At 50.4% G+C, this 11,336-nt stretch overlaps 1 protein-coding gene across 2 annotated transcripts in view; it reads right to left on the bottom strand.

Annotated features, from left to right (window-relative positions):
- TRPV3 (transient receptor potential cation channel subfamily V member 3) overlaps positions 1–11,336 on the bottom strand; it is a 32,536-nt gene that overhangs the window by 6,488 nt on the left and 14,712 nt on the right. For both annotated transcript variants that reach the window (XM_003799057.1, XM_012810920.1), the window contains exons 7-13: positions 10,039–10,179; positions 8,057–8,337; positions 5,787–5,963; positions 4,674–4,832; positions 3,896–3,997; positions 2,824–2,897; positions 561–726 (exon numbers count right to left, since the gene is read on the bottom strand). In XM_003799057.1, coding sequence (XP_003799105.1) covers positions 561–726; positions 2,824–2,897; positions 3,896–3,997; positions 4,674–4,832; positions 5,787–5,963; positions 8,057–8,337; positions 10,039–10,179 — 1,100 coding nt within the window. The remainder of the gene's footprint in view (positions 1–560; positions 727–2,823; positions 2,898–3,895; positions 3,998–4,673; positions 4,833–5,786; positions 5,964–8,056; positions 8,338–10,038; positions 10,180–11,336) is intronic.

Here is an 11,336-nt window from a genome sequence, read left to right as displayed (position 1 = left end):
AAAAAAAAAAAAAAAAAAGAAAAGAAAAATAGCACCCAACATCATGTTTGAACAGCACTCATTTGTCATCTGAGAGCATAGGCTGGCAAGAGATTTGATTTAAGAGATCTATAAAAAACAAATTATTCTGAGATCTAATTAGCTATGTGGAATATGCAATGAAGTATATTATATATTTTATTATTATTTATAAATTATGTGCTATCCATCCTTTATATAGTAAAATGTATAATAAAGATATGTATATATGTTTGTACTAATGTACATATATACTACACACACACACCCCCCAGAGAGCGGTTGTTAAAGATTCACCAGCACACCACTGCCCAGGGGTGGAGAATGTTCCTTCACAAAACATATCCTTCCCCAGTGCCTGACAAACCTGGGCGTTTCAAGCTCTCTGAACATTTAAAGCCCAACCAAACGCAAAGGAGATCATAGCATTTGGGAGAAAAAGCAGTGACTTGCCCCTTGGTAAGCCCCTCTTCCTCTCCAGACCTCAGTTTCCCCATCTGAAAAATGGACATGCTCTGCAACTCTGCCAACCCCCAACGCACCTTCTGGATCATGACGCTGTACATGCCCATGGACTGGAACCCCCGCGTGTAGTAGAGCATGTTCGCCCAGCCCAGGGCCATGGCCAGCACGAGGCAGGCAAGGTACTCTTTGTAGGCAAACAAGTATAAGAAGACAGACAGTATCACAAGCACAGCCTGGATAAAACTGTTCAGGAGACACAGGAGACAAGGACCTTACTTACTTCTCCTCCACATCAGGGCAGAAATATTCAAATCCTCCAAACCTCCCATAAGCCCCCTGAATGGTCACCCAGAGGGCTGACACTGAAGAGACAGTGATAGCTGCCTCAGATCCACTCAACCACAGTGAACATCCAGCCTTGTAGACTACACCAACAGGTGCCAGTCAGGGCCAGTCAGGGCTGGGTGTAGCTGACAAGGACAAACAGTCAGTTCCACAGGGCCCCAGAAGATTCTGGATTACAACCCAGGAGGCCATATATTTTTCAAGTCACTCACTTGATTTCTGATTCCCATATAGATTCGAGAACCACAGGGGTCGGCCAAGGATGTAAGGAATGATTGCATTTTTAACCAAAATGATAAAAGCTGCCAACATCTATACTTCTATGCCAATCATAACAGAAGTTCTCTCAAGTCTACTATTTTTACCTTTTTTTAAAAAAGTGTGATGTATGTTAAGTGAAATAAAAGCCACCCCTAAAAAGACAAATACTATATGATTATACTTATATGAGATACCTAGAATAGTCAAATCTATAGAGACAGAAAGAAAAATGGTGCTTACCAAGGAGGGGGAAAGGGAATAGCAGTTGTTTAATAAGTACAGACTTTCAGCTTTACAAGATGAAACGAGTTCTAAAGGTATATAGAGTATACTTAGCCGTACTGAGCAATACACTTAAAAATGGTTAAGATGGTAACTTTTATGTTACATGTATTTTACCACAATTGAAAATTTTTAAAGCACAGGATATATCAAACATGTGAGATCAAAATCTACTCCTAAACAATGCAAACACCATGAATTATGTAGACTTCTGATTTTAAAGCCATTGCTTATATCACATCAGGAGGTTGCCACATTTATAAAGTATTTAACCATGGTCAAGACACAGGTAAGTTTGTTTTTCTGGTGCAGTTAAGAACAAAAAATCTGATTGATCAACTGTGCTTAAGATTGAAATGAGGAAGGATGTCTGCACCTTCCTCTAAACTTGCAAAATAAATAAGCAGCAGAAGATCAGGACCAGGTATTGGTGCTTTTGGTCTGTGCTAAGAGAAGTGTCTGTACAAACAGAGTTTCCCCTGGCCTCATAATTCTTCCTTGATGATGACAGACTTGCATGTGGCTTGTGTCATCAGGCAGTGTTGCACCTGACTATCCATTTCCTGCAGTATCCAGGTGCCCCACCTGCCCATGGGGATAAAGAACGTAGTTCATGTCTCTGGAAGGCAGATATATACTTGATAAAACACCTAAGTATTTAGAAACATCAGGCCAAGACTCAAGGTCCTATGGGCCCAGCTTCCCAAATGCTCAGAAGAGAGACGTCAGTGGGTCTGCAGAGCTGTGAAGCCCAACATTCTTCATCCCAGATTCTGTTCCATTCCCATGGCAGCAATGTTAACTCACTAAAATCAACCTCTGTTCATCTAGAGACAGAGGTTGCGTAAGCCTTTGATATCAGCCACACATGAGCTCATTCAGACAGGCTGCTGATCTGGGCTTTCTGACTGGTCACCAACCTCACACTGGCTTGTGGTGATGATTCCTGGAAGGCTAGAACTTCAACTCTACTAAAGCTCCTCCATACGACTCTGAATGACTCCCTTCCCTGCTCTGGGAGCTTCCAGGGTGTCTATAGAGGAGACTTAGTAATTTCTCAGGCACCTTCCAGGCCTGATCTGCCAAGGTCCAAGGTGGCAACTCCTAGGCCCCACATAAGAACTAAGAGGGACTGCCCTGGACAACCTTCTGCAAAAAAAGTACACAGAGTGACTAAGCCTTTTCATGCCTTCTCTGGGCTGCCTGACACCCAGGGCTCTGTGACCAGTGATGTCAGCCATCACTGTCACCAGATGATAGGCATTGTCCTGAGGGTTTCCGACTTGTGTGTCTGTTTCGAGAAAGGAGATTCCTGGTGAGGTGACTAAGGCAAAATGTCTGGGACAGAGTGACATAGAAGGGTGGCTATTCCAGAGCAACACCACAGCTACAGATAGGACTCAGCCCTGCCTGTGAGGTGGTGACCAAAAGGATAGAAAGTGACTTACTTACAAGACAAAATGGAACCAGGCATCTGAGAGGATGGACTGTAGATCTGAGGGTCTCAGCAGGAAGATTGCAATGCCCTAAGGCCAAAAAGGAAAGATAAACTGCACCCTCCTTCTGCCTTTCCCTGGAGAATTTGAGGAGGGGGTGCTTCCACAGGACTGAGGGGTGAGTGTGTGAAGGCCCAGCCAGAGCTGAGTGAGGGATATGGAAGGCGACCTGTACCTGGGAGACATAGGCACCACCACGCCATTCTCAACCCAGAATGTGCAAAGCAGCATGCATGTAATAGCTACCTGCTACTCCCCACTATGGCCCAGCCTTCCAGCCTCTGAGCCTTTGCTCATAGTGTTCCCCATGCTTGTCCCCAGTGTCCTTATGTCCAACCCTATCCTACCAGAATAAGTGCCATGTCTGCCTTCAAGCCTTCCCTGCCCCCTCCAACCCCATTCCCAGATAAAGTCATCTCCCTTCCCCTAGCCATTGGTCTGAACCTAACCTAGGGCCATTTTCAAAGTCAATCCTAAAGTCAAGATGTTGTGCCCATGTTCAATCCCTACCAGGCTGTGGGCTCAAAGAGGGCAAACTCTCTCCATCCTTATCACCTTCCCCAGGTTTCCACATATAGAAGGTAATCAGAGAATACCTCCTGATTCACTGAATGTATGGATGAATCGATGGTTGAGCAGATGTAAGGAGAGAGGGTTGGATAAAGGACGGAAGGATGATGGGTACAGATGAGTGGGTATTTGGATGGTGAATGAGTGGCTGGATCAATGAGAGAAGCTAGGTAATTGGATGGGAGGAGGATGGGGGAGGGGAAGAAGAGTGGCATTGAGCAAGCTGGGAGGGTTAATAAATGGTGGCTAGTTGGACGGGTGGATAGAAGGATAAACAGATAAAGTAGGTAGGATAGACCTGCCTTTTTCATTTCGCATGTTGGAAATCTAAGGCTTAGAAAGGAAATGCCTCCCCAAAGCCTCCCAGCAGTAATAGCAGAGCAGGGAGGAATGGGAGCCAGGCCCCTCGTGCCTGCCCACCATGCAGAGCAGTCTGGAAGGGCTAAGGGACCACTCACCTCTTTTACAGAGATGCACATGGCCCAGATGAGCACGAACATCCTCCCTAAGAGCTGCAGCCACCCCATCTTGTGTGTCAGGGCCAAGGGGTGTGGGAGGGCCTGGGCAAGAAGGGAATGGGATGGTCAGGAAGGGGTGAGGAGGGCAGGGATGCTGCCTGGTGTACATGCCAACCCACTAGTGCACTCGCATGAAACACAATCCCTGCTCTGTGCAGGGCAAGGGAAGGAATGGCAGCTCCCTGCCCCCTGCCTTCCCCACCCTTGGTGAGAACCCAGAATTCCACAGCTAGCAGTAAAGTCCTGCCTGTGCTAACAACCCCTCACACCCTGCTGCATTCGTCCTTCCCAGAACCCACCCATATCCAGAGACTCCGTAGGGCCTTAACATGGTTAAATAAGACCAAGGCCTGATGCCCCACAGGATGATGGGAAACCAAGGCTCACCATGGTGGGAGAGCTTGTGTTCCTCCCACTTTCTGTGCCCTCATAGCAGAAACACCTAACTAGTTCTAGGTTCAATCGGAGATCCTGGCAGGGTCTGGGTCTCCCAATTCTCTGACTCTTCCCCCAGCACCTCAAGCTCAGCACCTGGGGCTTAGCCTGACAAAGTACCTAAGACACACATTTTCAGCTCTCTAGAAACCGTGAAGGACAATTAGGGGACCCCACACAAATCTCTTATCCTGTCTAGGCCTCAGTTTCCCCATCTACACAGGAGTGGGCTCCAAGTTCCTCCAGCTCCGGCCACCCTCTCCCCTCCAAGGGGCCCACGTACCTCCTCCTCCCTGGGGCGGTAGTATGAGACAAGAGTCAGGGTGATGTTGTAGAAGAAATAAAAGCAGAAGGACAGGAAGAACATGTACTTGGCAAACTTCTTCCACTTCATATGCAGCAGCGTGTGCAGGGGCTCCAGGGTCAGCATCTCATGCCGGTTCTGAGGGAGAACACACCAGTCACCATAGAGATGAGGGCAAGAGGGAGGAACCATTTTCAAAGGGCCCTATGGAGCTGAGTCAGCACTGCCTGGCAGAAGGGACTGTCAGAAGAGATGTCATTATGCCCAGTGGACTGGTTTGGCTGGAAAGGCTGGAAGAGTGATTTCCAATTCCCAAAGCTCCTCCCCAGTGCACGCATGCAGGAGGCAGCCTAGTGCCACAGAAGCCTGGGCTTCCCACAGGAGGATCCGACCCATAGCAGAAAGTGAAGCTAGGAGGGGAGAGAGGTTGCCCCCATTCTTCACTGTGTGACCTTGGGACAGCCCTGATTCACAGACTCCTTGTCTATTAAACTGCTAATAATCTCTGTCCCACCAGCTGGGCTGCTGTGAGGGTCCTGGAGGCCCTGGACAAGACAGGCTGTGGGAAGCTGATTCTTAACAAAAATATGGAGAAAGACCTGGCCTACTGCCTCACTTCCCCTTAAGAGCTGAGCCTATCACAGCTGGGCCTCTGTCTTCACCTGCAACTGCAATGACCTCCCCTTTCCACCCCTCCCAGCAAGTCCCCTGATTGCTCCAGCTGTGTACTCACTCACCCTCATTTGGATTTGAGGGAAGAAACGATCCCAGGCCTGGCCATATACACCAGCAGGGGAAGTAGAAGAGAGACATGATGGGGAAGTTCAACACCAACTACCCCCTCACCCACCTCACCCAAACTGCCCAGGATTCTGGGGCAGGAGACACCCTACCACTAGGATCACAATGACAGAAGCAGCTGGGCCCATCTCCAGGCCCCATCCCCTCTGCCTCAATGGGCAGAGCTGGGCACAAAGAACAGGAGATGCAGGGGCTTGTGGTTAGTGATGGGGCCTTCCCTGTGCCCTTTGAGTTCCCACCTGAGGTCCAGCCCTCCACTCCCTGACCTTTCCAGCCCACCCGGAGACCTACATCAATGTTGGTGTTGTAAACAATGATTTCCAGCACCGAGTTGTCTGTCGTAGTGTCCACATTGGTGAGGTCATAGAGTGAGGATGACACAGGCCCATATGCCCAGTCGGTGAACTTCCTAGACAAGCTCCGGAGTGGCTTCTCCTTGATCTCACGGCTGAGGATGTACTTCAGGATCTGAGGACATGACAAGGAACAACCATCAGCCTTAGGACAGGGCTTGGGACCCAAACAGGGCTGGGCCAGATGCTCCCACCAGGGATGGTTGAAGGCCCGCCTCTGAGCCTAAAGCCATGAACCCCAGCACCAGCTTTATCTGTAGAATGGGCACAAAGCTTGCTGTCCCACCCATCTCACTGGGGGTTGTGAACACCAGAGACAGTGCAAAGTCCCTGCACACCTGCAGACACTTCAGGAAGCTGCACAGCCAGCTGGGAAATTCTCACACCAGCTGGGAACCCGCTTCAGCAGAGGCTCCAGGAACTGACAATTTTTAGAAACAATTTCCATTTGGCTTGCACTTGAGAAGAAGCAAGACATTTTTCCAGCTTCCCCTTCCCACCTTCACACAAGGGCACCTCCAGCCAAGGCTTACCAGTCTGGCCAGACATGTGTGACGCAAGACACCAGCCCTTGCTGGGACGCACATGGGACTTTTGTAGGTCAGCAATCCTCAAACTCTGCTGCATGGTAGGGTCCCTGGGGAATCTGTAAAAATCCCACACTACCAACTAATGAAATTTAAGTCTCTGGGGTGAGATCCAAGAGGCTATATTTGGTAAAGTTTCCCAGGTGGTCCCGAAGTGCAGGCTGGATGCAAACCCACTGCTTTCTCACTGACCATTTCCTAAAAACTGAGCCCTAGCTCACCCCAGGATAGGGGCCAGGGCTTCCTAGGGCACTAACCCAAGACCCAAAAGGAGGTATCTGCTGGGGTAGTCAGTGTCAGAGGCCTGGTTTCACAAGACAGTGGGTTCCCATCCCATCTTTCATGAGAGTCCAGGCAGAGAAATCCTAGGAACAGGGCCACATCTCCCCATCCTGTCCCCCAGCCTATGAAAGTCCCCTGGCCAGGGTCTATGTCACATGCATAGTGGTACCCACCACTCCCCACATAGTGGACAACCTAAAAAGCATCCAGAAAAGGTGTGCAAAAACAAAGTAAAGAAAGAGCCAGGAGGGTACAGGTGCCTCCCTAGACTGGCCACTGCAGGCACATTATCCTCCAGAGAATACAGGGATCCTGGGGCCATGCTCTGAGGTAGGAAGCCCCTCCTTCAGATGGTGGGCAGGGAGAGCATGTGCCACAGTGGCACCCAGGGAAGAGGCCCTTGGAGGAAGTTTGACCTGCAACCACAATGTGACTCTCACCCAGAGCCCCAGCAAGCTGCAGCCCTGGGGATAAGTGGGGGCAGGCACACAATTGCTCCTCTGTTGAAGCCATTCTCCATCTCTTCCTTCCCCCACAAGAGAATAAAAAGGTCCCTTGTGGCTTCCAACCCTGACCGCTAGGACAGGACGAAGGCCCTCAGGGCAGCTGACTGGGAGGTGGGTGCCCTGAGGCTGGCACAGCTGTGACTGCCCAACAGCCCCTCCCTTTAACATCTTTCTGCAGCCTCCCAGGGCTCAGAGACAGTGAGGCTGAGGAACAGGTCATACTCCAGAATCTGTCCTCTGAGAAGAACCTCTCAGGCCAAACCATGACCCCAGCCACTGACAGAGATCAGAGCCCAGGCCTGCTAGAGTCTCCACCAACAGCTATTGAGTTCCTTGGCCAGGGACAAAGGACCCTTGACAGTCATGCTTTCTCCTGGGGACATGACACAGAGTTTCAGCCTGATAAACAAACTGGTGTCTCCTCATAATCAGGGAACAATAGCCCACTGGCTCTGGACCCAGAGCAGCCACCTGGAACTCCCATCCTCTGAGAGACTAGTAGACCCCAGGGACACACACTCAGCCCCTGCTCAGGGGCCTACCATGCAGGAACTCTCAGCCACAGAGCATGTGAGGTTCTGTGTCACCTCAGCCTTTAGGGTCCCCAACCTAGCTCCAGTGAAGGGGTCCTGGGACAAGACATGGAAACATGGGGTGTTGAGAATGCAGTCCAGAGGGTGCATATGTGCTTCATCTCACTGCTGCGCTGTCACTCGGAACAAACCCTCCATGCACATCTGCACTTCCAGACCTAAGGCTGGGACCGTCCCAGGGCTGAGGCTGTGATCTGTGGATCCCAAGAAGGGACCCCCAAGGCCACCCTGACCACCCACCTCAGCCTTGCCCATCTTGGCGGCCAGCTGCAGCGGTGTGAGGCCATCGTTGTTACGCACGGTCTCCAATTCCCAGTTGCCACTTCTCAGCAGAATCATGTCATACATGCGCTTAACAAAGTCATTTTGCGTCTTGAAGTCCTCGGCCACTGTCACCAGTGCATGTAGGATATTGTTTCCCCGTGAGTCCTGCGAGGCGATGTTAGTCTGCTCGTACTCCATCAGCAGCTGCACAATCTCAGGCTGGTTGGTGCACGCTGCCAGGGCTAGGGGGGTCTCACCTGGAGGAAGGGGAGCACTGGGGCTCAGTTCTCTCACAGGTCAGAAGCAGTGTCCCCCGAGCCCCAGAACTATATCCTATACCCCAAGCCTATACCCTGACCATCTGAGGAAGATGGGCCCCTGAGGTTCCCTGGCCTTCTCCCCATCCCCTCCTTGTATGCGGGGAAAGACAAAAGCTAGATCTCTGCAGTAACCTCCTGTCTCCCTGCTTTGCCCCTGACCTCCCAGTTCATGGGGCTCAGCCTGACAGCCAGACCACCCCTGTTGGCATGTAAGTCCCACCTCACCCAGAATGGAAGCTCAATTTCAACAACAGCTCACAAAGCCCTACATATTCTGACCTCCCCTCTTCCCCATTCCAGCCACAATGGCCTCCTCCCTCTTCCTCAAACACACTGTTCATTTTCCTCCCTTGGGGCCTCTGCACAGGTTGCTCTCTCTAAAGACACCTGCTGTGCTCACTTCCCCCTCCTTCAAGTCTTTGCTCAAACATTACCTTTTCAAAGGGTCACCCTAACCATCCTTATTTAAAATCCAAACCCACCTTCCTTCTGCCCCAGATAAAACTTCTGACTACCCTTACCCTGCTTTACTTTGTATTTTCTAAAAAGCATTTACCCTTCCAACGTAGTGTATTAAATTCTTGTTTATAATGGTCTCTGTCTAGAATGTAAGTTCCACAAGAGCAGGGATCTTTCCTTCATTCACTGATATATTTCAAGCACCAGACCAGAGCCTGATGCAGACAGGAAGTGCTTAACAAAAGTTTATTAAGAAAAAAGAAGGCAAATGGTCACGAGGAACTGCTTCCCTCTCTTCACCCCACCCACCAAATGTTTCCCAGCACTGGGTCCAGCAGTCTCCAGGTCCTACCCTGGGCAGTGCAGACGCAAAATGAACTGGACAGGACCCTGTTCTCATGGATGCCCAGACCCATCTTGTCCTGCCCATTCAAACACCACCCCCGGAAGGAAAAAACACAGCAGTGGTTGTCAGGCAGGGGCTCGGGTTTCAGGAGAAATTCTGGGGTGTGATGGAGCTGTTTGTTCCCCATTCCCGTCATAGTGGTGGTTACAGGTATGCATGCATTTGTGAAAATGAACAGAACCATACACTAAAATGGGTGAATTCCACTACATCTAAATTATACATTTCAAATTTTTACCCCTATAGCATCCTAACCCCATTACTGTTAGACTCCCTAACTCATCAGGCAGGGAATTTTCATCATCTCACTTTTGACATCCTGTTTGAGATGTACTAGGCATAGGGGACAGAAGCCAGAGTCCAAAGCTAGGACACCTATGTCAATGCCTTTCTACATGCAGGCAAGGCACTTCCCTTCTCAGAACCATCTCCACACCAATAAAATAAAGGCTTCTCCTTGGCCTCCATCTCAGGTCCCTAGAGAGGACTGTTCAGACCACCAGGAGACACCATCCATCTGAGCAGGACACCAGGGCTGCCCACCCCTTCCCTCCCTCTCTGGTCAGCCCTGGTGTCCTGTTCAGATGGATCTCCTGCAGCCTTCTACCTGGTCTCTGCTCTGTCCTCCCCAGACCCTGGGGCCTCTTAAGGAAGGGATCATGCCAGGTGGACAGCCCCTCCCTCTCCTTACTTTTTGCTCCCCCTCCCACCCCATCTCTCTTTTCACATACTATGTTCCCAGCCTGCAGGACAGATTGCGGGGTGGCACCCACCAAAGTAGAAGCCTTCGTGCTGATACTTGGGATTGAAGAAGACCCCCTTGGCATGGGCGTTGACATCGGCGCCAGCAGCGATGAGCACCGCAGTGATGTCCCCCTGCCGCCGCTCAATGGCGATGTTCAGCGCAGTCTGCCCTGAAAACAGGGTAGGGGTGATGAGGATTATCAATGCCCCCTTCTGGGGTCTCTTTCTCTCTCTGGCCTTCATACCCTCCTCAGAACCACCAGGAGATAGCAGCTGCTAGTCTGTGTCGCCCCACTGCCCAGAGTCCCAACCGCATTCTTTGCTTCACTCATTCCTGAGTGGGAAGCAAGGAATTCTGTGGAGGTTGTCTGTGCTCTGGTTCCAGGCGCTGGGGTACAGTGGTACACAGATACAGTTTGATTTGATTCTTTTCCTCAAAAAGCTCACAGGCTCGCTAGAATTTGGTACAGGGACTCTAATACCCAGGGCAGGGGCTCTTGACAGCTGGAAAGGGTCAGAGGGGTTCCCAGAGGAAGTGGTCTCTAAATTAAGACCTCAGAAGTTTAGTGAGGTTGGGTGGGCCGACTCAGAGCAGGAACCTAGCCAAAGGGCCATGGGGAAGTCACAGAAAATGCAGAAGCAGGGACCGGTCATAACCAGAGTGTTGAGTTTTGTGCCTGTCTCTTTCCAGCTCACTCTGGCTGTAAAATTAGAAGATGCATTAGAAGGAGCCAAGACCAGAGAAAAAAGATAAGGCCTAAACTAAGGGGGAAACAGAGGTGGAAAGTGGAGAAAGCCCAAAGACCTTTAGGATAAAGAGCCCTAAGATGGTCTAGGAGGGTTGGGGAAGAAGAGGTATCTCAGGTAAGGTCCAAGTATCTGGCCTTGGTGGTGAGTAAATGAAATGCTGGTGACTGATAAAAGTAAGGGCAGAGGGAGAGACATTCACCCTGTTGGTGGAGACTGTAGAACCTCCAGAGACAAGACACCAGAAAGCTGGGGGGAAAAGGGTATCTCAAAATGTCCAATAGAAAGAGCATTTTCCAAAGAGCTGCCATCATGCCATATACGAAAATAAAGTCCTGGTGGATTAAAAAACCAAGCATTAAAAACAATCAGGCTCGGCGCCTGTGGCTCAAGTGTATAAGGCGCCAGCCACATACACCTAAGGTGGCGGGTTTGAATCCAGCCCAGGCCTACCAAACAACGACAGCTGCAACCAAAAAATAGCTAGGTGTTGTGGCGGGCACCTGTGGTCCCAGCTACTTGGGAGGCTGAGGCAGGAGACTCGCTTGAGCCCAGGAGTTGGAGGTTGCTGTGAGCTGTG

This window comes from Otolemur garnettii, unplaced genomic scaffold (genome assembly GCF_000181295.1).
Source record: "Otolemur garnettii isolate 467f Iridium unplaced genomic scaffold, OtoGar3 scaffold00145, whole genome shotgun sequence".
NCBI lineage: Eukaryota > Metazoa > Chordata > Mammalia > Primates > Galagidae > Otolemur > Otolemur garnettii.
Note: the sequence above shows the minus strand (reverse complement) of the source record. Positions and strands in the feature narration are given on the sequence as shown.